The sequence below is a fragment of the Neurospora tetrasperma genome (genome assembly GCF_000213175.1).
Source record: "Neurospora tetrasperma FGSC 2508 unplaced genomic scaffold NEUTE1scaffold_5, whole genome shotgun sequence".
Lineage (NCBI taxonomy): Eukaryota > Fungi > Ascomycota > Sordariomycetes > Sordariales > Sordariaceae > Neurospora > Neurospora tetrasperma.
The window spans coordinates 269,170-293,685 of NW_009799103.1; the positions used below are offsets into that span (position 1 = coordinate 269,170).

A 24,516-nucleotide genomic window follows, 5' to 3' on the forward strand; every position below is an offset into this window, starting at 1 on the left:
GTACCTTTGTACCTTGAGTCCATCCAACTTGAAGTCAATGACATAGATGACAGTGTGTATTCCTGGAAATGAATCAAGTAGATTGCTATGTACAGTTTCCTTCAACAACTGTGCTGGGAGCGCTACATACTTACCATTGGAGATCTCTATCTTGTTGGTGTTATGTTGAGGTCAAGTTATCTTCCACTAGTCTTGACTGGAACTGTCTTGAGACTTTGGAGAGTCTTTGAGTTGGGACTGGACGGAGAGAAGCAATGAAGCTTCAGTTCAGTTGGATGCTTTCAGCCTGTGACTGGAGCCTGTCTCGTTGAGCTCAGCTGCCTGTCATGGCTCGTGCGCTCTTGAGGTGGAAGCTGTTGGGTCCAAACGAATGGAAAATCTCGCCTTCCGTTCATTCTTTCATTGGTCAACAGTCAAGGTACTTGGTTACATCCAGCCTAGCAATGGACCCACTCAAGGCAGGAGCTCCCTGACGTGGATGCTCCCCTCGGCCGTCAGTTCGTCACTGCGAACATGCCGTCGGCAGGCTCCTACCAGCCAACCAACCAACCAGAACCTCTCATTCCAGCGCCCGCCAGCTCCATCGCTGCCCACTGCTGTCCACTGAAGCCATCACTGCACCTACTAGTATCTCGACCTTGACGGCAACAAAACAACGGAACGTATCTCGATTCCACTCGCTCTCCTCAGCAAACAAACAACCCAAATCGCCTCGTCCATATCCCATCCCATTACACAACCACCACGCGGCGCACGAGGACGCTGGCTGTTTTCTACAATACCCCGACATTAATAAACACCCAAATCTAAACAACAACCAGAAACCGCCACCGCGAAGCTCGCCGCCATCCCACTTCTTTTTCTATCAACATCACCAAGATGCCCGGCCTCGTCACCGCGACCGGCGTGTTGGCCTTCCTCGCCGATGAGGAGCCCGAGCTCAAGGTCTTCGCCCTCAAGACCCTCAACGATGATATCGACACCGTTTGGACCGAGGTCGCTGGCGCCTTGACCCAGATGTGAGTAGCTCCCTGATACCCGACACCAAGCTAGTCAGTTGGTTAGTAAGCTCAGCTGGGCACGCGAGCTAATCTGTCTGTCTGTCTCCCTCTCCAGTGAGGCCCTCTACGAAGACGAGACCTTCCCCGAGCGCCAACTCGCTGCCCTTGTGCTCGCCAAGGTCTACTTCCACCTCCAAGCCTACAACGAGAGCATGACCTTTGCCCTGGCTGCCGGTCCCCTCTTCAAGCTCGACGCCCCCAGCGAGTTCGAGGAGACCATCATCTCCAAGTGCATCGACCAGTACATCGCCGTCTCGTCTCTCCACCACACGCCTTCCAAGAAGGACCTGCCCGCCCTCGAGACCGATCTCGGCAGCCGTGCCATCGATAGCTCGGCGCTGATCTCCCCCACCACGCCCTTCTCGCAGTCTTCGGTCCCCTCCAAGTCCCTGCTTGCGCGCGCATCGTCTGACGACAACACCATCCTGGATCCCACCTTCCAGCCCACCAAGGAGACTCGCTCCGCCTCGATAGCCCAGGTTCATGACACCGCCACCCAGGTTGCGCTCCAGAACGTCATTGAGCGCCTGTTTGAGAGCTGCCTGAAGGAGGGCAAATACAGACAGGTGGTGGGCATTGCTGTCGAGGCCAAGAACCTGGATGTTCTGCGTCGTGTCATCAAGCGCGCCAACCAAGATGTCAAGTCCGGCAAGACCAAGGTACAGGAAGGCAGCCAGGGGCCGGCGGAGGAGCTGATGGACTATGCCCTGAGCATCTGCATGGACATTGTCCAGGAACGCGGCTTTCGCACCGAGATTCTGCGCCTGATCCTCGATCTCCTAAACGACATTCCTAACCCGGATTACTTTGCCATCGCTAAGTGCGTGGTCTATCTAGATTCGGACGAGGAGGCGTCCCGGATGCTCCGCCAGCTGGTTGCCAAGGGCGAACAGGACTCCATCGCCATTGCCTACCAAATCGCCTTTGATCTATACGACAACAGCACTCAAGAGTTTTTGGGCAAGGTCATCAAGGCTCTGCCTTCTGGCGAGCCAGCCAAGCCCAAGCCTGCCGAGGGAAGCAACGACGCGGCTGCGGAGCGTGAGCCTCTTTTGGAAGGCCAGGAGAGCTCTGAGGAGGAACTGCCCGAGGAGGTGGCCAAGGTCTACAAGAACATCCGCACCATTCTCGACGGTAGCAAGGTCATCAAGCTCAATCTCGAATTCCTCTACCGCAACAACCACGCCGACATGAGCATCCTCAACAAGGTGCGCGACAGCTTGGACGGTCGCAACTCCATCTTCCACAGCGCCGTCACCTTCTGCAATGCCTTTATGAACGCTGGCACGACAAACGACAGATTCTTCAGAGACAACCTCGAGTGGCTAGGAAGGGCCGTCAACTGGTCCAAGTTCACGGCCACTGCCGCGCTCGGTGTCCTGCACCGTGGCAACGTCACCCAGTCTCGCAAGCTCCTCGAGCCCTACCTTCCCCGCCCCTCTGGCGTCAGCACGGGTTCCGTCTATAGTCAGGCCGGCGCCCTTTACGCTTACGGTCTGATTCACGCCAACCACGGCGCTGATGCTCTGGACTACCTCCACCAACAGTTCAAGGACGCCGATCAGGAGGTTATTCAGCACGGTGGCGCTTTGGGTCTGGGTATTGCCGGCATGGGCACTGGCGACCAAAAGATCATTGAGGATCTCAAGGAGGCTCTCTACTCGGACTCGGCCCTCAACGGTGAGGCCGTTGGTGCGGCTATGGGCTTGATCATGTTGGGAACTGGACATGCCGCCACTATCGATGCCATGTTCACGTACGCTCATGAGACCCAGCACGAGAAGATTGTCCGGGGTATCGCCTTGGGCATTGCTCTCATCATGTTTGGACAGCAGGAGGGTGCCGACAGGACGATCCAGCTTCTCCTTGCGAACCCCGACCCCATCCTCCGCTATGGTGGTGTTCTCACGCTCGCCATGGCCTACTGCGGTACTGGCAGCAACAAGGCCATCCGCAAGCTGCTTCACCTTGCCGTCAGCGACGTGAACGACGACGTCCGCCGTGTTGCCGTCATGAGCTTGGGCTTTATTCTCTTCCGCAAGCCCGGCAGCGTACCTCGCATGGTCGAGTTGCTCGCCGAGTCTTACAACCCGCATGTGCGCTACGGTTCGGCCATGGCCCTCGGTATCGCGTGCGCCGGAACCGGTTTGGACGAAGCGATTGACCTGCTCGAGCCCATGATGAAGGACCCTACCGACTTTGTCCGCCAGGGTGCGCTCATTGCTCTGTCCATGATCTTGGTTCAGCAGAACGAGGTTATGAACCCCAAGGTTGCGGCCATCCGGAAGACGCTCAAGAAGGTGGTTAGTGACCGTCACGAGGAGCAGATGACCAAGTTTGGTGCCGCGCTTGCCCTTGGTATCATTGATGCCGGTGGCCGCAACTGCACCATTGGTCTTCAAACCCAGACGGGCAACCTCAACATGGCGGGCATCGTGGGTATGGCTGTGTTTACCCAGTACTGGTACTGGTTCCCCTTTACCCACTTTTTGTCTCTTAGCTTTGTGCCCACGTCCATCATTGGTCTTGACAGTGATCTGGCCATCCCCAACGTCAAGTTCCACTGCGCTACCCGTCCCAGCTTGTTCGACTACCCACCGGAGCAGGAGGTCAAGGTGGAGGAGGGACCCGCCTTGGTCACGACTGCGGTTCTGTCTACCACGGCGCAGGCCAAGCGCCGCGCCCAAAAGAAGGAGAAGGCGCAGCGTCGTGAGAGCATGGATATTGACACGCCGGCTGTTTCCAAGACAGCTTCCCAACCTGCTGCCGAGGACAAGATGGATATCGACGACGATAAGAAGGCCGCCGCTAAGCCTGAAGAGTCCAAGGAGAAGAAGGAGGGTGAGTCTGGCGAGAAGGAGGCAACTGGCGCCACCGACGCCAAGAAGAAGGCGGAGAAGGAGAAGGTTGGCTACGAGATTGAAAACATGTCTCGTATCCTGCCTGGCCAGCTCAAGTACATTAGCTTCCCGGCTGGGCGTTACAAGCCAGTCAAGAAGGTGAGTTGCCCTGAACTTAATCTACCTAACTCATATCCTCTGTACTAACTAATTTTGCTTCTAGCCTACCGGTGGTCCCCTCCTCCTCTTCGACACTCAACCTTCGGAGGCCAAGTCCCTTGTAGAGGAAAAGCTCAACAAGGTAACCACGGAGCGCGCCCCTGTTGCCGGCGCCGGTGCTTCGGGTGCCAGCGACGGAACCCCCCGTCTCTCTGGCGGGGCGGCGCAATCCCTCCTTAGCCAGCTCCAAGGAACGGGCGCTTTCAACCGGTCCAGCATGCGGGAACTCAGCGAGCTGCTGCAGCTTGGCCAGCGTATGGAGCAGGATGCTTCTGCAGGACTCGGGGAGAGCAGAGCTCGCGGTTCTGGGGGTGCTGCGGCGGGAAGTGGAACTGGAGCAGGTGCTACGGCTGGTAGCGGTGCTGGTGCGGCTGCTGCTGCTGCGGTGTTGAATGCTGTTGATGAAGATGCCGAGGGTGATGAGGAGGCGCCGACGCCGGCGGAGTTTGAGTACTTTACTGATGCGGAGGCGGATGATGAAGAATAGAGGTCTAAGCGGAAGCCAAAGAAGTAGTAAATAGATGGGGGTGAAATGAAGGGTGAAGAGAATGAATAGACGGGCACTGAAGTCATGTCGGGGTGTTTTGTGTCTGGCTGGTGCCATGGTGGTGAAAGAAAGCGATGGAAAATGAGATGAATGGTGATGGTTTAATAGAAGAAGCCCCGGGTGGTGTTTACATTCCAAGTTAAGCATGTACAGTAGGGAGTATCTTGCACCAAGGCCCATTATCAGCGATACTAGAAATCAGCGAATACACTACTTCGGAATGTATATATTACTTGAGGACTGATACATATCGCGAAGTGTGATTTGTGACCATTGTCTGGAAACTCGGTTATCCAAACATGAATCAATAAGTTACTTCACTAACTTGTCTTGTAACTATTCTACACTCTCTCTGTTAAGATTCTAGCATCCGTCTCTGAATCACATGCAAGAGCCCTACCAGCGGATCTCCCCCGGGGCACGCGACGTCATCGACCAGTCCAGGTCCAGATGCCTGTGGGACGACTTGGATTTCTTGGCAGCAATGACGACGTCGTTGATTGTTTTTCATGTGTTTGTTTGTCTTTGTCTTTGACGGTACCTCCTTCGTTACATACTATCTGAAACTGATAAATTTCAGCTAAACAAGTTCACTCCACTTTACATGGTAGTCTTTCCACCTCCGATATTTTCTCTCTTCTTTTCGTTTCATCCAGCTATTGATTTTGTTCATCTTACACTACTACACTCGGATATTCAGTCCTGGTCTTTGTATCTACCTGCCGGTTAGTCAGTCAATCAGTCATCAGTCAGACTCATAAACCAGAAGAGCAACTACAACTACAACACCCCCACCATATCAACAACAATAACAACGACAAAACAACACCGCGAACATTGATACCCAACAACAACACCCGACCAAATCGCAACCATGCCACCCCCCCGAACCCCACAAGACTACACCCTCCGCGTGACAGCCGGTCCAACCTACGACCTCTCCACCCATGTCGAAATTCCCATCAACTCCCCTCACCTAACCCACATATCTTCTCCTTCTTCTTCAACCACGGAAGCAGGGATGGACATCGACCTCACCGTGCGCATCCAAAACTTTCACCGCGGCTTACCTAGGAATTCCCCTTCTACTTCCCCCTATTTCGACCGGGAACCGCATAGGTATAATAGGGATCAGTATAGTATCGGGTTGAGATTTAGGCCGCGGCGGCCGGGGACGTCGACTGAACCTGCTAAGGGGGATGGGAACGAAAAAGAAAAAGGAATCCCAGCAACAGACCTCCAATTCGGCAACGACTTTGACCATCCGATCCGTAACTACCTCCCACCGGGCGTCAACACGGCAATGAACATCCTCAAGTGGTGGATCGACCCAGGACTAGAAGGGGATGCGTATGCGGACCAGCCGTATTTGTATGGGCCGGCGCTGTCGAGTTTTAATGCTGTTAGGGTGGGCAGGGGGGAGGAAGATGAGAGTAAGGGGGGGTTGTGGGTGGAGGAGGGGGCGTCCGATTTGGAATCTGATCTCGATGCCGCCGATTCTGATCTCGATTCTGATGTTGACGGGGACGAGAATGACAAGGCCTCGGGAGCTGGGGATGCAGGAGGACATGGACATGAACATGGACATGAACATGGACATGGACATGGACACGGCCACGAGAAGAAGAAGGAGAAGCAGAAAAAAGGAAATGGGAGGAAATCGGGTAAACAGTGGAGAGAAGAGGTGCTTCAAGGCTCGGGAGTCGGGAACGATCCCAAGAAACGCCAAAAGTGGGCGTTGAAGGAGGACGCCAAAAAGAAGTGGGTGTGGGAGTATGGACGCACGTACGCGGTGGATTTCTATAATCCGTATATCGATTTCGGCAAGTGCGAGCTCAAGTTACCGGGTTTTGGGGTTAATGTGTTGAGGTATTGGGATGGGGAGACTGGGTTGAGGTATGTTTTTTTTTTTTTTTTTTTTTTTTTTCTTCTCAATTTTTCCCCCTTCCTCCTCCCTTTCTCCTTCCTTCTTCCTTTTTTTTTCCCTTTTCCCCTTTTCCCTTTTCCCTCTTTTCTCTTTTCTTTTTCCACTTCATTTTTCTTTTGTTTTCTTCCATTTCCATTTCCTTATTTTTATTCTCTCTCTCTCTCTTTTTTTTTTCATGCTTTTGTTCTTCTGTCAGAAAGATACTGTTTGCCTCTAGGTATGCATGCTTACACTAACAATAAAAGATACGTCCTCCGTAACCGCCTCACCAAAAAACCCTACCTCGTCATCCTCTTCACCCTCTACCCGAACGACATGATCAACGAAGACGGCACGCTCAAGCCTGAGGCGTTGAAAGCAACTGCTAGGGCTAGTGGTGGTGGGAAAGATGAGCAGGTGAATTATGCAGAGAAAGGGGCCGTGAATGGAGGCGACAAGTTTGACGCGGACAAGGCAGTTGAAGAGGCCAAGAACAAGTTGGAGGGTGTTGCCTTGGGTGAGGGTGAGGGTCCAAAGAGAGGTGGAGGTGTTGGCGCGGCTACCGGTGGGGATGATGATGTTGATTGAGTTCAGGTTGGTGGATAGCCATGTCCGTCGGTGGGGGGAACCAGGAGTTGGAGTCTGAGTGAGGTTTGGAGCTGGAGCCGGGGTGTCATTAGAGGTAGGTATGAATTATATTTTAGCTGTACCCGTGTTATTGTTGATACGGTACACTTGATGATGGAGTCTTGAGCTACCTCTCGCTCTACATCATCCACCAGCTTGATAGTCAACACCCGACTCTACACAATTCCCGGTAAAAGCGGCTCTCTGCTTGATGAAGTCATAGAGTCACTGAGTTATCTTGATCCCCCCTTCTTTCTCTCTCTCTCTCGGAAGTGAAGTATGACCATCCATGTCTAATAATATATCTAGTGATGCCCTTAACTGGGACTACCTCACCGTCGTCTCGACAATGTAAATATTCGCAGCCAGGTGTGTGATTGTGACATCCCATCTCCGACTTCCCGGACTGGTCCGATGGTGCCGAAAAAAAGTGAACAACACCTCGTCAAACACATTACTGTAGTACATTGCACAAGTGCCAATGTACCAAACATGAAGCTAAACATGCTAATAATCCGCAGATACATCCAATTCCAGTCCTCCATCCGTCCATCTTCTTACTTTCCTCTGCTCGTTCCAACCAGTTAACCCAATAATCTAGTGTCGTACAGGTAAGTGGCACCGGGTATCCGTCCTGTAAGTACAAATGTCTTTTCCCTTTCGCTTGCTCGTTAGTCGCTTGCTCACACTATACTTGTGCTTTTGACTTCCAGTTTCTTCCATACTGGACACTCAAGGAGAAAAATGCGAAAGATAAAGAAAAGAAAGGGACAAAAAAAGGAGAATGGAAGACCAGAAAAGAAGAAAAAGACCATAGGAGAAGAAGAAGAACAGAAAAGAAGAAGAACGCTTTTCGCTTTTGTATCGCACATGCTACCTCATGCTCTTCGCCCACAGTTCTCCATCGGTTGGTTTAGATACAGACCTTACCCTTTGTCGCAAAGGTCGCAGTGTCCCCCCATGTGTCCTCGCCAGGCCACTGTCCCCAATCACCGCGCTTCTGAACAGCAGCTGTCGACAACCGGCTTTGGGTTCACCGGGGCCACCGGCCGATGAACCTACTCCCCCAACAGGCCAGGTCCGGTCCGCGCCCCCCAAACAAGTTAAAGGAGGTGCAGCCAGACCGTGGTGCTTGCGGTAGGGTCTGGGTTTGATGGTGGGGCAGTCACTCTGCTGACGACTGCAATGGGTCCGGGCCATGGTCCATGTCTAATACGACCAGTTCGTTATATGTAGCCGTCGTAACAACAAGAACTGCCATATCGCTATGTGGCCGGGACGGCATTCAGCCCAAAGCTCCCTCGGGCGGCATATATGGTCCTGTCCGAAGAGGACCGCCAGGGCATCTTGTCGGAAGTTGGGTACAACATTGAAGTCCGTCGACAACGTTGCACAAGTCACGAGCAACAACATCCTCATGGCGGCCCGCAAGGGCTTCAATCACCAAGATGGACGACATGTCAGCCATCAACACCGCCCGGTCGCTCCCCTGGGCCTATGCACACTGGGCTGTGATGAGCCGGATTCGGCCCGTCACAGCCCGATACAGCATAGGGCAGGAATAAGATAGTTGCAGCGGAATCCGTCGCAGACAAGACGGGTTCTTCTCTTTAACATACCCGACTGGAAAGTCGACCTCCACTTTACCGAATTCAAGAAGAAACTACCTTGGGTACCAGACCTTGAATGGGTAGGTAGCATTTGGGACAGTCCTGAATGCTTTGCTCTGGTGTGCTTCATGCGCTAGGTCGTCTTGGAACTCGAGGCAGGTCATGCCTCTGGCTGCGTGGCCTTCGTGGCAGCGTAGACAAATGTCGATGAGACAATGGGGACAGGTGATGTTTTCTGTTGTTGGTTTGGGATGGTCGCTGGGCTCAGGGACGACGTAGATGTAGTCGCAGTTGGTGATGGGACAATTCTGTAATTTGTGTGGATGGCGGTGGAAGTACGATTTGAACGAGGCAGTGAGGAGATGGTCCTCGACTTTTCCACATCCCGTGTCCTGGCCTGCTGAAAACGGAGTGCCCGATTGTGTGTAAAAATCACAGCACGAGGCTGTCTAGTTTGGTTAGGACGGCAACGAGTGCCTTTGGCCTTAGGAGGAGAGAAGAACATCTGCCAATGATATAGCTGCGCTTCCCGTTCAGGCCACCGGACTGCAAGAGTGCCGCTGTATCGTTGGCAGATGTTCTTCTCTCCTCCCATGGGAGAAGTCACCGAATGCGCTTCATTGGGGCGTTGGGTAATTTGAGATGCTACTGGTACGTTGTCGCCAGGCTTGCTGGTACGTGTCTCCAAGGGGGTCTCGGAAAGGGGTGGCCGCTTGTTCGGGAGACGAAGTTTGGACGGTGTGATATTGGCCGGGAATTTCACCTCCAGACTGGGGCTATTGTTGCTGCATGAAGCCAGGTCATCTTCGTCCTTGATGGACACGTCGTTCCTCTTAGTTGGTGTTCTTTTTGTTTTGCTTTTCAACCATCCCGTTCGAATTGTACCTGTTATGCCTCATGTTCCGCTATGCTTTTCGTCTCAATTATGTCGAATAAATGAGAGAAAATATAAAAGATAAGATAGAATCGCCCAACGTCCAAACCTCAAGGTTCAGCGTTAGAATGTAAACAAAATCTTCTCGCTATCAGTTTTCATCCTGTCCTTGGCCTTGTCTCTCCCGCCCCTAGGTCTCTAGAAAGTGATCAAACCCCTCTTCCACGGTAAGATGTTTCTGGCTGGGAGCAGGGGATGAAGAGTGAAAAGGTAGGTACCTGTTTCCAGGTAGGTTGAAGTATGCGGACCACTTTTCAACACTGACTGTACTATTCTTCAGACATCAACGACGTCAAGGGCGTGGAGGAGGAAGAAGTGGACAAGCCCGGAGTAGTGCTGGCAGACGAGGAAGAACTTGAAGTGGCGGTAAAAGCCTCCGAAGAAGTTGGAGGGGGAGTGGGATATGGAATCCACTCCATGTTGACCTCTTCCTCGACAAGGATATCGGGCCCGAGTGATGCCGCCTCGGTAGGGGCAAGCACAGGCTCCAGCTCCACAAAGAGAGCGGGCTCAAAGAACATCTCCGGTCCATCCACATGAAAGTCATCGGCCTCGCCCGCGCCGAACGGGATGGGGAGTGGTTCGGGTGTCTCTAGTGGCTGAGCAGAAGAGAGGAAAAGGAAGCGGAGAGCAAGGATGAAGTAGTATACGAAAGGTCCAACGAAAAATTGAGTTAGGACGACGAGGAGGATAATAAAGAAGCGTAGGGTAGAGAGGAGGGCGGAGAGGCAGGCCAAGGTTGCGGCGAGAAAAGAGCGAAGGAGGAGTTCTCCCACATACACGCTCACGTCAGTGGGCTCAAACTCTATGTGGAGGGCGGGAGCAGCTCCGCCTCTCTCTGTCTCCTCTGTCGCCCTCTCCATCTCTTCCTCCCTTGTTTCCTCCTCCTCTCGCGCCGAGCGACGCTCAAGACTCCGCCTCACACTCTCCTCAACGTCTTCAACGGAGAGGTCGCCTCTGAAATCCTCTTCGAGGTCGTCATCTGCAGTCAGGCCAAATTGGTCGTTGCTAGGACCGGCGTATAGGATGACGCGGTACTCTTCCATGTCCTCCTCGCTCTGCTCGTGGAGATGGCTGTCCATCTTGTTGTCCTTGACTAAGCGGAACTGTTGGCGGGTCAAGAGGTCAGCGAATGTTGATGCGTTGATGGCGTGGAGGTCCTGACGATGTCGGTGAAAACTTTGGAGCAAAGAGGTGGAAAAGTGATTTTCAACCCTGAGAAGGGTGAAGGAGACGGCCGGAGAGTGACCTACCGAATCTGATGGGGATCGATGAGGGTGAAAGCGACCTGCACCGACCAGCTGAGATAGGTAGATAGATGCCGGGGTAATTTAGCACCAGCTTGTGCCAGGTGCAAGAGAGTTGAACGACTGAAGACCAACCTGAGTGGAAGGTCTCTCACACTGTGTCGAAGGAAGGGGTCAAGTAAAGCGACAGTAAAAGCGACAGTACCTAGGTAATGATGTGAGAGATTTTGTCCGCTCGAGAAGTCAAAGGGTAGAAGACCAGCGTATGTTGTGGTCTCTCGTACGGTAATTGGAGAGAAGGAAGCCTGAATTGCCTTCAAAAAGCCCGGAGGGAAGGAGGGACTGACGAAGCTCCAAGGTACCTAGATTTGTATGTAGGTAGTTTATACAGGCAGGCTGGTTCGAAGCCAGGTCGTTATCTGAAAAGAATGAGAAGTGTTAAGGCCAGCCAAAGAAGAATGGGAGGATGGGAACTTACTTACTTCTTTCTACCTTTGGTCAGGGTGGACAGAGGGAGAATTCCGATCAAAATGTCACCGGGTTGATTTTCTGTGACGGGCAGCTTGACGACGCAGGGTCCTTTACAGAACTAGAAAAAGGAAAAAGATACCTCGAGTTTGGGAAGGAAGGGAGATCTGCAAAATCCCAAGGTTGGTCTGGTGTAGTGTTGTCCGAAGTAAGATTCACAGGATGTAGTGTTCCATGAAGCGTGAAGACAAAGGAAGAAAATCTGAGCTGGATTAAGGGGACTCGAAGGCCTTTTATATACATCCTGGAACAGTTAGTCGTCGCTGCAGGTCAGGTTGATTTGGGTTAAGTTTCCTCTCTGTTCGTTTCATTTTGCTTTCGATCGCAGATTCCGCATGCTCTGCTGCTGTGGGAGTTGACGCAATAGAGCAACTTTTTCCCAGAAGGAAGTGGAAAGCATGCATTTTTTCGATCGTGTAGTGTACAAGTGCATAGCACGTGGAATTTCCCGCTTGTCATTTTCATGACGCTCTGGGGTTTGATGTCAGGCTGAAGTGTGTTTATGTCCTTGAACCTTTTGCTGCTCCTACATGTAGTCTGAGAGTTGACAGGCGAGGCATAAATAAGTCCCAGCATTGCCTCCTTGCACGTATTCGATAAGAGCTCTTCAAGACTGAGCTGCCAAATGAACAAAGGATCAAGGAACCAACATGAAGCTGTTCATTACACATCATGTCTTTGGGCTCCTTATAACTCCTGACAAGCAGGCAGGCGAAGATAGCCTGTGGCAGCGGAGTGATCAAGGATTTACACAAGCCAAATCAGGTCCACTTTGTATATAATGTTGGCTCACTTGCAAAGTTGCCGTCAGATTTGACTTGATTCCGAAACGACACGTTTTCCATCCAGAGGCGAATGACGGAATCGATAGCGATTAAGAAATGCAGGGTTATCCTGAACAGGTCGGCGAGTTCTATGCATAGAGTTCATGAGCTATAAAGTGGAAGGATAGTCGCACCTGGAATGAAGAGGAATTTTCCTCTTTGCTTCTTTCTTTGGCTTCTCTGTTTTACATATCTCTACTTACTTGTAGAGCTCATGTTCCTCTTGATGTCAGAATCTTATAATTTTCTACCCTCCCTTCGGGAAAGTACCTCTGGATACATGAAAACGCCACCAGCAACAAGGCCAGCAAGTTAAAGATCCTGCAAGGTCCGGCATCTTGAACTTAGCAGATTAGTCATATCTACGACCTCACGGCTGCCACGCTTTGGATAATTCGAGGAAAATCGGATCATTAGACCCGAGACAGCCCCTCCGAAACTCACGACGATGAGGTGTATCAGATCCAGAAACCAAGGGAAAACTTGAAAGATCTTGGGGAGACGATGTAGGCTAGTCCGCAGGCTAGCGACTGGACAGTATTACATCTGCAAACCAAGGTAAGTGGGAAGGTGGTGTCATCCACAACCCCAACGTGAGAAAACCATGTTGACGCGCACTCCAGGCAAGAACTTGCCAGAAGAGAACGTGGCCAAAACTCACATCAGGGAGTAGGCGCATGCCGAGGCAGACGGACATGACACTGTGTCCTCCGTCCACGCCAGTGAGGCGATGTGGATGGCCATCTTGCTTACCAGACAGCTGCGGGCAACGACGGCATACGAGGAAGGGCCGCTTGGTTTACCTTGCACCAACCACATCCGCATCTGACAAGACAAGATCAGTCTGCATTATCGCGCCATCTGGTTCCAGCAGCACTGCTCCTGAAATCTGAAGCAGTATGTGGGTGGCGCCTGGGCCGTTGACAGATGGTTGTTGCGACGCCATCGAGAGAGGGGATCTGTGCCGCCCCTCCTACCGGAGCTGACGAGGGCAGCAGCCTCAGGTACCGCAACCCTGAGAGAAACTTCCAAGACAAGATGACGCTTCAACCAAGGGCCTCACTTCTACGTCCCTGATCATGAAACGAAGAGCCCGGTGGTCCACAAAAGCTCCGCCTTGTGGGCAGCTTCATGCGTCAAGTTGGGACGGGAGAGACTCCCAGCAAAAAGGGAAGAGGGAGACGAAGGCCTGGAGTTTCCTCTATAGTGGTCATCATGAGCGCTGTAGAAGGCAACCTAACAGCACTACTCCCAGGTCATCAAGTATTGAAGCGACCGCGACGCCTACTAAGGAGAGGGCTAGGAGATGTTACGAGCTGACGACGCTGAATAGCCGATGGCCCCAGTTCTTCCCCAATTCTCCCCAATTTCCCCAAACTCCATAAAAAATATGCCTCTCAGCGTGTAAGCGTACGGTAAATACGCAAATTTCGACCCTACGTCGGTCCGTTTCCTGTAACATCCCCGACCCTTTCATGTCCCAACGAATTGGCGAACAACGCTTTCCTGCTGAACTGAAGCCTACCGCCCCCGTCATTCAAGCGCACAGACACTGATCTGTTCGTACTGCTTTCCTTCTCTTTCAGGTAAGTAAACTTGGCAGGAAGTTGGCAGGTTCGGCCAGCAAGCCAGGCAAAAAATTCTCCTCGGAAAGAGCTACCCTTCAGCTCTGCACACGGAAGGCCATCACGGCTTTAACGACGGAGGGAGACCTGGAATTCACCAAGCCCTGATACGAACCACTACTCTCGTCGAGTCAATGGGTGGTACCCAGAGCAAAGGAGCTATCGAAACGGCCGGAGAATATTGGGGGAAAGCAAATTCCGAAGCGGCTTTTACAGCTGTCGCTGTGAGTGCTGTAGAAGGCCTTTGTTGGTCTGCTAGCCGTCCCAAAGGGGAGGCGGAAAGACGCGAGAAAGCACCATCTTTTCTGTCGGCTTCCATTCATTCAGCAGCGCACCTCCTCCCTTTCGCCAAGAAACATTGAGCTAACACTCTCAAGTGAACACAGGCAGAAGACGAAACAAAGAAAATGACGATCGTTCAGCTAGTGGCACCTTCGCTCCGACAAGTTCGCTCATCATTCTTTCCCTCTGCCGGACAGCCCGGGAAGGAAGTGGTCAACGGACACGACGATTCTTGCTGGGAAGTAGCGATCCTTCAGGTACTACGCGCTTACAAAGATGCGGGCAGTCCGTCGACGAGAGGTACTTTGGCATCTCAGCGTTCGGACGTTCCTTCTTTCTTTCCTTTGGTTAGTGAGGCCAGTGTTCCCAATTCCCGTCCAGGTGCGCCCGACAAGATAGGCTTGAGCGCTGAGATAACTGTCGGTCACTTCCACCTTGGCCTTTGAGTAGCTGGCTACCTAAGATGGGGCCATCGCTACGGGGGGGGGGGGGGGGACGGACTCTTCATTTTACACTGGAAGGGTTCTCGAGACAGCGGGAATTCGGAACGTTCGGAGCACGATGCCCTCATCATCAGATCATCAAAGGCATGTGGCGTGGCCGGGGATGAAGCCGTCTTTGATCTAGATTGGAAACAGCCAGGGTCGTGGCCGAGCCGTCAGGGCTGACAATACGGTACCTTCTCTGGCCCGAGAGTTGATTTCCAACTGAAGACATAACTGAAGGCCGCCAGGGGGGGAGCACTGGGGCACTGGGGCACTGGGGCACTGGGGGGTCTGCACCCCCGTTCCACTTGCATCCATCGCGTCCCGTTCAGCCAATAGGATTATTGGTCTTACACGGAACGTAAGGTAAGGTCCGGTGAAGTATTCACGGCATACTTTCTGCACCAGACGTATTTGTATATGTGTATCTGCCGTACAAAAATGTGAGTATAGGGAAGTACCGGTACTTGTGAGCGGTGGTGCGGCCCTAGACTGTAGGTACGAACCTCACGGTAAGGCTAGGTACCTCTCGTCGAAACTTGGGTACCTCTACCCGTTGGGAAGGGGCTCATGTTTCCTGTCGTTTCCCCAGCTCCCGCTTTCTCCCCAACGGGTAGGCCCGCTACGCTGCGGCGGGCAACAGGAGGGAGTTGCGATGGACCCCCTTACAACTACATATCACCGCGAGGCAAGTACCATCGATCGATGACAACCCACACCCGCTCTTTCAGAAAGAAAACAAAACGGCCAAAAGGACCCAGGATTATTTGGGCCGTTGTTGGATAGACCAAACCGACGAAAAAAATACTGCTCAAACAAAAAATAAGGTAGTTCAGTGGTGAGTGTCCTGCAGTGATGTACTTCCCCACTTCGAAACCGGGCGACGGGACCAGAGAGAGCGCCAACTCCCGTCTGACGCTGGGGATGGGCGCGACAAGATTATCTCTCATGCCGACGGTGGTCGAAATGAAAGGAATTGTTCGTTCCTCGTAGTAGCAAGAACAACTCGCACGCATTATTCGTAAACAGGGCAGGTACCTCCACATGCATCAAGTCATCTGATGCCCTGGTATTCCCTCATCATTCACGTGAAAAGAGGGCAGGGCTTCATGGCCCACAAGGTCAGACGAGATGATCAATGGTCTTTCATAGCCCAAGGGAAAAATATCATCCGAGTGCTTACCTAGTCACCTTCCGGATGTCTGTTTGTGCGACACCTCTTGACGCCGCGTCGCTCAAATTTCCTTGCCATGTTTCTTCAGCGTTCAGACGCGGCATGTTGCAGCGACGGACCGCAGCAGGGCAGAGCAGGGCAGAGCAGGGCAGGGCAGGGCAGGGCACCCACTACAAATAGGTAGGCAGACAGAAGCGACCGTGCTGACATGTGCAAAGATGATCTCAAGATGCATCCATCTGATGTACTCGTGCATAAATGCATGAAAAAAAAAAAATTATTTACACTCGCCGTCACTTGTTCCGTACCACAAGCCGTACCCCCCCCCCCCCCCCTCCCCCCTTTCCCACCCTTCCCCAAAACAGACGAACCAAGATCTGGTAAATCACATTGGCGCGAAGGACAGATACGTTTCTGAGCGCTCTTGAAAGTATAACCGCATGTTTGGCAAAGGAACGCCGGTGTGGCTGTCCCTCCGCAACGGCCGCCGCCCGTACGGCGCGTATGTGCGATTTCTGTTGGTGGGAGAGTTCTGCCAGGCTTCCTTGGTGTTTCCAATCCTGGCATCTCTGGACAGATGTTGCATAAGCGGGAATATTTGTGATTGAATCGGAATAGCTGGCCGGTCCGCGGTCGGTCGGCATGGTGGGTGCTTATGTGTTTTGTGGCCTGGCCAGAACGGGCAGGTCACTCCTCCAGGTAGGTAAGGCAGCCATCAATCGATGAAGCCCGGTGAACAATTCTTGCCCAGGCGCCTCAATTGCGCTCAGTTATCGCCGGAAGTGCTATGGGACTTGACCAGTCTGTACCTTTTCATGCTTCTCACCAGCTTGCTTTGCGAAAAGCTATACGAGCCAGTGAAGTGGCGGCGATGCTCGTCCCTGTCGCTCATCGATGTGTGCCTTGATGACCGCATCAATCTCAGCACGCAAGAGCTTCTGGTCAACCTCGACGTCCAAGTCTTCGCAGTCTTTGTCGAACAGGGTGATCGCATTGTCAAGGGTCGGGCAAGATTTACCCTTGCTGCAGTATGCTCTAGCCCAGCTGCCCACCGTACCGTAACATCTCCCGGGGCATCGGGAGATAGATGACGGACGGTCGGCTCAACCTATCTAACTATTTACAGGTACGCCTGAGGCGTCTTCGGCCCTTTGCCGGAATCATCACTATCCTTCAACCCACCAAGTGTCTCACCACACTTAGCAGCCGGTTTCTGTCCTGCCACCACTTACTGTCAATGTCGCCCGACTCATCGTCCGCCAGCTCTGACTCAGTGCAACAGAGCCAAGCGAGACTGCACCACACGAGTGGGACGGGAGCCCTGCGAGCTTTCTTGGGAGTTGCTGAGCCGGTCAGGGTCCCGGACTGAGCGAACGAGAGCGGGGGCAGCCTTAGCAGCAGGACGCAAGACCGCCAGAGTCTTGTTGACCAAGAAGTCGAGCTCTCGCTACTCTTAAGTTTCGGAGGAGGTCATGTAGATGTGGTGCAATTTCTTAGGTACACGTGCTATGTCTTTCACAGCCCTCCCCCTGTTTATGTTTTCTACGCAATCAAGGCCAGACCTTTCAGAGTCCAGGACGCCTACAACTGGGAAGGAAAGAACTTGCTATCAATGCGATTTGATGGGAACAAACACTGTCAGGAAGAAAATATCCTTGGTCTGTAGGAGATACACAATCGACTTTGGGAAACAAGGTTTTGTAAAATCATGGACTGAGAAAAGTGGTGAGATATCATGAAAGATCGCAAAGTTTGTACCGCACGTACGTGAAGGGAAACGCAGGATACATGTACGTTCGGATTTCCCCCACAGAAAAAGCGTGTAGGGTAAGAAATGTACAGGTACCTGTACTCTCATGCGGCTTGGTCTTGTTTGAAGACATGAATGGTAATCGGAAGTACACACACATCGAACTATTTCCCTGTACCAGAATCCGGGAAGGAACAAACAGGGCGTATGCCTACATCATATCTGCCAGGATCTTCTTCCGGGGGTGCAGAGCCGCTCCCTTACGGGTCGCTTATCAATCTCTCCTCAATGCCCCCAATCAGGGCAAACTGCATTTTATTCTACGAGGACCTGGACTCGTCATGTTTCTACGAGTGCGCCAATGGCCAGGGCATTGTCACGAGAATCGGCGGTAGTCCATTTACGTATTGTGAACAGTGATGAATTGGGAACCGACGGGAGCCCACACTCGACTGTAGAGCACTGCCCGCTGCCCTAAGCTACAGGTATCCGATCCTGCTGTAAACACCCCAAGCAAACCCGAATAATGACCACCGGAACACCCCGTTTCACAGGAGAGCCTGCGTGTGTGCTAGCATTCCACCCGCCCGGTTCTTTGTGCACCGCTAAGATGTATCCTCTGAGTTGGTGTAGACGGTGAGGCCTTAGCGGCGGTAGAGGCGGCAGATGCATTGCTTATAGTGGCAAAACAAAGCTTCCCTCTCAATTTGCCTCTGGTTCAGGCGGTACGCCCTAACCTTTTCTTCAAGGTTCTCATCCCTCTCGACTGCCCTCCTCTCCGAAACTTCCCCATTGCCTTCGGGTTCGGGGGTGTCGTCGTCGTCGTTGTCGTCGTCGCCGTCGTGGGTCGTCGTTGTGCTGCTCTACAGCAGCCTCCGAGGGGTGTGGCGACGGCGGCGGACCCATCATGGCGGCCTCCAATGATGTGCTCATTGGGACCTCGGGTTCTCGCGGGGCCGTCTGCCGGGAAGGAGAAGACGGGGTGGTGGGCGGAGAAGGTGTCTGCTGAAACACCTCCTGGTTGGACCCCGGTGAAGGGCTGGGACTCAGGGCCCGGCGGTCCCTGTCCGCTGCATCCGCTGCCACTCTGCTCGAAGTCGGAGTGGGGACCCCGGAGCGGTACAGGTTGTCGGGAGGGGTATGAGGACCGTCACGAGCCATGTTGTCGAGCTATAATGGAATGTCAAGGTCAATGTTATTCTCGAGAAAGAAGCGCGAGGGAGGTATCAATAGGATGAAAGACACATACATGGCAAAGGCTTCAATGCTTCTTTGCGGGTACCTTGCAGGGAGGGGGAAACTGAATGATTCAGTTAATATGGGCTTGAGAGGTTCATGTTAGCATAGCATGGCATGAATGTCCATGAAAGCAATGTCCACTAGAGATGCTTACATATACTCAGAGTGAGTACGATGAGATCAACAAGGTAAGTGCGTGGTAGGTAAGGTGCACGTAGGGATGGATATCGAACCAAAATACGTCAGGGACCGAGGTTTGAAGCTTGGAATGAAGAGCGCGCACGCAGTTATGCCTCTGATGAGAGAACCAAAGTCAAGTGAGCTTGGGTAGAAGGGATACCTCTAGCACCTTTGATTTGGCACACAAAGACAGTGACTAACGGCGCTCAGTAGTCGGATGTTTGAGCTTGAGTTTCTGAGAATGGGTGAGATGGTCGAGAGCCCCAATTTATTATTTTTCTTAGAGCCGTTGGACGAAAACCAACAGACCCAAAAACCTTGTTTCTGCAGCGATTCAAACCAATCCAGGTTTCCTGTACCAATGTCAGTTGAAATGAACATATAGGTAAGCAGCTGTTGTGACGACACGGGCCGCACGTATGTAATACAAATGCACACGAACCTGGAAACTTTGATCGTGAACTTGAACAGCTTTGACTTGGCGGCCTTCTTTCTGTCTGTAGTGCAGTACGGGAAGCTCTTCTGCCCCTGACCCAAAGGCTTTCTGCCACCAAGGAAAGGCACACGGTACTGTAATGCTGTCGAAAGAATGCATCCCTTTAAACATGAATCGGGCTCGTAGATACTGATATAGTCTTTTCTTGGGTCCTGATTCTGTCCGTAGGCACATGGGCGCAGGCAGGCCAAGGGAAGTTTGGATAGATCCCCGGGGAAGCTCTCGGAATACACCTAAAATTCCAGCTCAGTTTGCCTGAACCTCCATGTCGGGATATGGCCCTAGGTAGGTACCCAGCAGTGTCCGAGACGTTTTCTGCTTTGCGTTCTTCCCCTTGTGTCTCTCTGTTTCCTTCCAGGAGGCAGTACTTCGGCATTGCCCAGCGAAATGCGTGAAGTCTACCATCGACCCATGAATGAAACGTGAGCTTGCTCCAATTAGAGTTGTTTTCCTCATCCGCTCAAAGGAAATGACTTCATACTTCTTAGACCGCAGGTGAGATGCTACAGACCATCGTATTCTTGATAAGCAACGCGTCTCCTGCCCGGAGCCTGCGGATCTGCGGTTCCGGGCTTCAGATGGTAGCTGGCGCAACTTTTTTTGGTGGTGAAAAGAGGCTGGTACATTGATACCCTCAAACCCGACTGATGGTGCGCTACACCAGCGACACGATGCGCGCAGTGAAGCAGGGAGATGGCGCATTAGTAATTTTATCGAACGATGTTTGAGTCAAGGTGCTTTCACGTGCTGGTTTGCTGACGAATCTTTATTGGTGATGGAAAGCAACTTGGCACTGAAGCTGGAATCTGTAGAGGGGCGCACAATTGTTGTAGTTGTTGTTATCATTGCGCTGTAAGGTTGGTCTCCGGGATTTGTCCGCTAAAGTATGGTGCAACTACTGAAGACCGGACTCTACCGCTGCCAGGACCACTAGAGCTCAATCGCCCCATAAGACACTGACATAGAACAATGAGTAGCTGGAGGGTTTCATGAGGTAACGTTTGTCTTGTTCTGAACTGGTACCGTATTGGATCCGGTGTCGTGAAGGAAACGCAGGGTTTAGCGTCTGCCAGATGGTTTTGGCGTCCACAGAAGAGCATATACGTGGTTGTCAGACACACACTTTCTCACAGATCAACAACTTTCCATTTCGGAAGACGATCAGGTTTTTCGTTCTGTTTCTTCATCGCGAGTCAGACTCTTGGGGGCTCAAGGAGTTAAGATCGGAATGTCGCGTTTCATTACTTTGCACATGTCTCTAAGCTCGAGGTATCAGAATCTTTGGTTCTCGTGCGGGAATCGGTCTGAGATGGTTGATTTACAGCCCTGAAGCTTCACGTAACACAGTCCTGTCTGGCATCGGTTAGTACATTATAGCAGTGGTAATCGGGGAACGGAAGAGGGGGGTAGCCTCAAACATACCTCTACATGTTCTTCCACGTGAGCTCCCTTGCGGGGAGGTGTTGAGAGGAAAAGGGAGACCACAAGAGAGTGTCTTGTTCGTCAGTGGACATGGAGGCATGAATCAAGCAGTGCAGGAAAGCTCAGACCAAGAATTTGAGACCTACCTAGGTACGTACCCTAACAATGAGGCTGGGGCACTTGACCTGCCTGCTGCCTGCCCCGCAGATGAACATTTCAAGGTCTGTCTCGAGATTTGCCTTAAAATGCCCGTGTACGTAACTAGGCGGCACTCATGTGAATTTGGCAGGAGCTCATGAGACGTCGAAGATGAGTCATGAAGATGTGTGAATGTCACTTCACTGAAAATGGAAGAATGAGATGGTCGCTTCCTTCCTTCCATGCTTGGCGGTGGCTCTCCTTCCTTCTTTCCGTCCCTACGTTCACACCAATCGAATCATGAGCTGCAACCACATGTACTCTGTTCACATATACGGAGGATGCCGTGACTGCCCTGGCCATTGCCTGTGAAAATTACCTCTAGGTACTTTCTTTCGAAAGGTATGACACATACTTGAGTAAGCCGCGGCCAAGACGCCTGCAAAGTCGAGGTACTCTTCTACAGCTGGTACATCAATGCCATTACCAAGACTGGACCTGGAAGATGTATTCGTATCGTCAAACCCAAGCAGAAAAATCAGGATGGATCAACATCAGGCTGCCCAGTGTCGCTACTAATGTCAACATGCCAAGACGTCAGTCAAATGAGATTGATCCGGTTTACCGTCGATGTCCTGATTCTCGACATTATTGGGAGACAAGGTCCGCTAACCACCTGTTGTTTACCATGGGAAACTACTACACAGAGGGCAGGATACCCTACCCTACTAGCGGCTGTGCACACAGACTGATGACTCTCTCTTTCTCTCTTTCTTTTTCTTTGCTTTTTCTTTTCTTTTCTTTCTTTCTTTCGTTCTTCCTTCCTTTTTTTTTTTTTTTTTTTTTTTTTTTTTTTTTTTCTTCCAAGGCACGAACGACATTGACCGAACGGCAGTATCTAATTGTCAGCTCGAAAGTCGCAAACAAGTCGCCTCACCCAGGCTCGGCCGCGCACAGCGAAATCATCATGGCAGTCGCCTGAATACCCACCCATCACTCTTCCTCGCAATTCGCAACATACGTGAAGTAATCAGCATCATCATTCCGATATGGTCAAAGCTCCCGCCCTGCATAAAACGCGTTGGTGGGTGGAGGGACGGGCTCTCTCTATCTCCACCCGAGATGTTCTCCTCACAGATGCCAGGTATATTCGGAAGCGAAGTCGGGTAGCGGGGGGTAAATTGGGGAAAAGCACCTGTCGAAGTTGCACCCGTGTGCGATCATGGGATGAACGTTGCATTCAATTACTGTGTTGTCAGCAGCAATCGATTCAGGCTCAATTGGGTATCGAATGAAGGCTCAAGTGAACCATTGATGGATTGAAACCGGAACGGTAATATCACTCCGTCGTCGCCTACTACAGCTTTTAAAGCGACAACTCCCACGTCCCGATCGCACTTCAATTCCTTCCTGGAGTTCCAGCGCGCAAATACCAATCAAAGCACGACCTGACTCCAACACCTAGTAGCCCAACATGGAGCGGGAACTCGCAGAACTCAAAAAGCAGGTACTCACCTTGCAAAAAGAACTGTCTCGCGTCTCCGGTAAGCGCTCAAGTACCATTTCCGACCCGCATCGCATTTCCACTTCCTAACAAACAATCATCCAGACGAAGCTGAAATCCGCAAAACCCACCACAAATACGGCTACTACCTCGACAAATGTCTCTACAACGAAGTAGTTGACCTCTTCTCCAACCGCCCTGACACCTTTGTCGAGTTCCTCGGCTCGCGCTACCTCGGCAAAGCCGGCGTCGAGCGCCTCTACAAGAAACGCTTCGCCGAGACCTTTGTCGCCGGCCGCAACGGTCCCATCCACGGCTTTCTGCTCGACCACATAATGATGCAAGACATCGTCGACGTCTCCCCCTCAGGCGACCACGCCTGGTGCCGCATGCGTGCCCTGATGCAGGCCGGCACTCATCACTCTATCGAGAAAGACTTGCCGCTGGGCCACAGACAGTGGTGGGAAGGTGGTCTGTACGAGAATGAGTATGTGAAGGAAGACGGGGTGTGGAAGCTGTGGAGGTATAGGTACTTTCCGTTTTGGCATGCGGATTTCGAGGCCGGGTGGAGCAAGACCAAGCCGAATTATGTGCCGTGGCCGACGAAAACGTTTCCGGAGGACCCCACGGGCCCGGATGAGATTCTCGAGAGAAAGATGTTGTGGCCGGATACGAGGGTGGTGCCGTTTCATTATCCGCATCCCGTCACGGGGAAGAGGATCAATGGTGATGATTTGAGGGCGCCCAGGTACGGAAAAGGGGTGCGGGAGGGGTGTGAAGAGCCGTTGGTATTGGAGTTGCCAGGTGGGAGCAAGTGGGAGGGGGCAGAGGAGCGGGAGAGTCGGAAGGGGGAGAAGGTGTTGCCTGAGTTGGTGCAGGACAGGGTGTTAACTTGAGTGGCGCGGTACAGGGCTGGGTTCTGGCGGTCTAAGGTCAGTTTGCGTTCCGTCATTCGCGTAGGAAGCTTTGATCACTTACAGTCTCGTACGTCGCAAGTCCACTCACGGGAGGGGTCGAGTAAAGGAAATACTTCTCAAATTTTTTCCTGGGATTTGGTTCAGTCCCCCGCAAGCATGCAACTGTCGGCGTGTATCAGCGCTGTACACTTTTTGTCATGATTGCTTTAGTGGGGAACCTCCGGCCTACATGTACCTTCTAGCCCTAGACTAGGTACTCCTGTACATTGCAATATCTGCTACACGTCTGGCATTGACACATGTCAGCGCCGTTACTGTACTTGGGGTTTTGTCAAACTTGCTGATGCTGGCCCGTACGCAATGTAAATTTCAGGCAGTGGCTTGGAAAACCGTAACAAAGTTTCCCGATCACTTGGAGCCGGAATCACCAGCCCAGTCAAGGCCTGGGTTTGGTTTGACCTGTCGTCGTTCCTGTGAGGATTTGTCGCGTGTTTAGAGCCTTGCAACAAATTTCGAGAAGTCATGCCAGAAGACAAGATGTGAGCTGTGAGATTTTATGGAAGTTTCACGACCTCGTTGGGTGGTGGGTATGGCCGTTCTAATCGAGATCCCGCCGCCATTGATCTCTCTCTTCCATTTCCGCACTGTGTCAGGACACTTGCTCGTCAATCCAGCCATTACGGATAAGAAGACCCCAAAGCATCTTCAATGAATTGTCCAACATCCAATGTACCCTGAAATCAAAGTTTTGAATATTCTTGCTCCATGCAGGTTGGATCACTGTTGAGTGTCCGGCCACCCTTCTGGCTCCTGTTTCCCTCTCCGAGCCCCCCGCCCCGCACTTGCCCGCACCCGAACATCTTCCTTATTACCCGGCAACCACCAAAACACCAACCACTGTTCGGTGAACCATGGAAATGAAAGCCTGAGACGGGAATTATTTTCATTCGTTGCGAATGTG

General features: G+C 52.2%; 5 protein-coding genes across 5 annotated transcripts; 3 read left to right on the forward strand and 2 right to left on the reverse strand.

Annotated features, from left to right (window-relative positions):
- Window positions 1-879: 879 nt before the first annotated feature.
- Window positions 880-4,905, forward strand: NEUTE1DRAFT_85065 (uncharacterized protein; the record flags this gene model as incomplete). Its single annotated transcript, XM_009854595.1, has 3 exons — window positions 880-1,019; window positions 1,117-4,060; window positions 4,125-4,905. The coding sequence occupies 3 exons, from the start codon at window positions 880-882 to the stop codon at window positions 4,605-4,607; spliced, it is 3,567 nt and encodes a 1,188-aa protein (XP_009852897.1).
- Window positions 4,906-5,541: 636 nt separating this feature from the next.
- On the forward strand, window positions 5,542-7,221 carry NEUTE1DRAFT_85068 (uncharacterized protein; the record flags this gene model as incomplete). Its single annotated transcript, XM_009854596.1, has 3 exons — window positions 5,542-6,131; window positions 6,324-6,563; window positions 6,795-7,221. The coding sequence occupies 3 exons, from the start codon at window positions 5,542-5,544 to the stop codon at window positions 7,159-7,161; spliced, it is 1,197 nt and encodes a 398-aa protein (XP_009852898.1).
- Window positions 7,222-10,013: 2,792 nt separating this feature from the next.
- NEUTE1DRAFT_102485 (uncharacterized protein) lies at window positions 10,014-10,826 on the reverse strand (the record flags this gene model as incomplete). The annotated part of the gene is made up of 1 exon (XM_009854597.1): window positions 10,014-10,826. The coding sequence occupies one exon, from the start codon at window positions 10,824-10,826 to the stop codon at window positions 10,014-10,016; it is 813 nt and encodes a 270-aa protein (XP_009852899.1).
- Window positions 10,827-18,303: 7,477 nt separating this feature from the next.
- On the reverse strand, window positions 18,304-18,820 carry NEUTE1DRAFT_139294 (uncharacterized protein; the record flags this gene model as incomplete). Its single annotated transcript, XM_009854598.1, has 2 exons — window positions 18,304-18,522; window positions 18,599-18,820. 2 exons carry the CDS (start codon window positions 18,818-18,820, stop codon window positions 18,304-18,306), a joined length of 441 nt encoding a protein of 146 aa, XP_009852900.1.
- Window positions 18,821-22,608: 3,788 nt separating this feature from the next.
- NEUTE1DRAFT_47996 (uncharacterized protein) lies at window positions 22,609-23,534 on the forward strand (the record flags this gene model as incomplete). The annotated part of the gene is made up of 2 exons (XM_009854524.1): window positions 22,609-22,678; window positions 22,744-23,534. The coding sequence occupies 2 exons, from the start codon at window positions 22,609-22,611 to the stop codon at window positions 23,532-23,534; spliced, it is 861 nt and encodes a 286-aa protein (XP_009852826.1).
- Window positions 23,535-24,516: the final 982 nt, after the last annotated feature.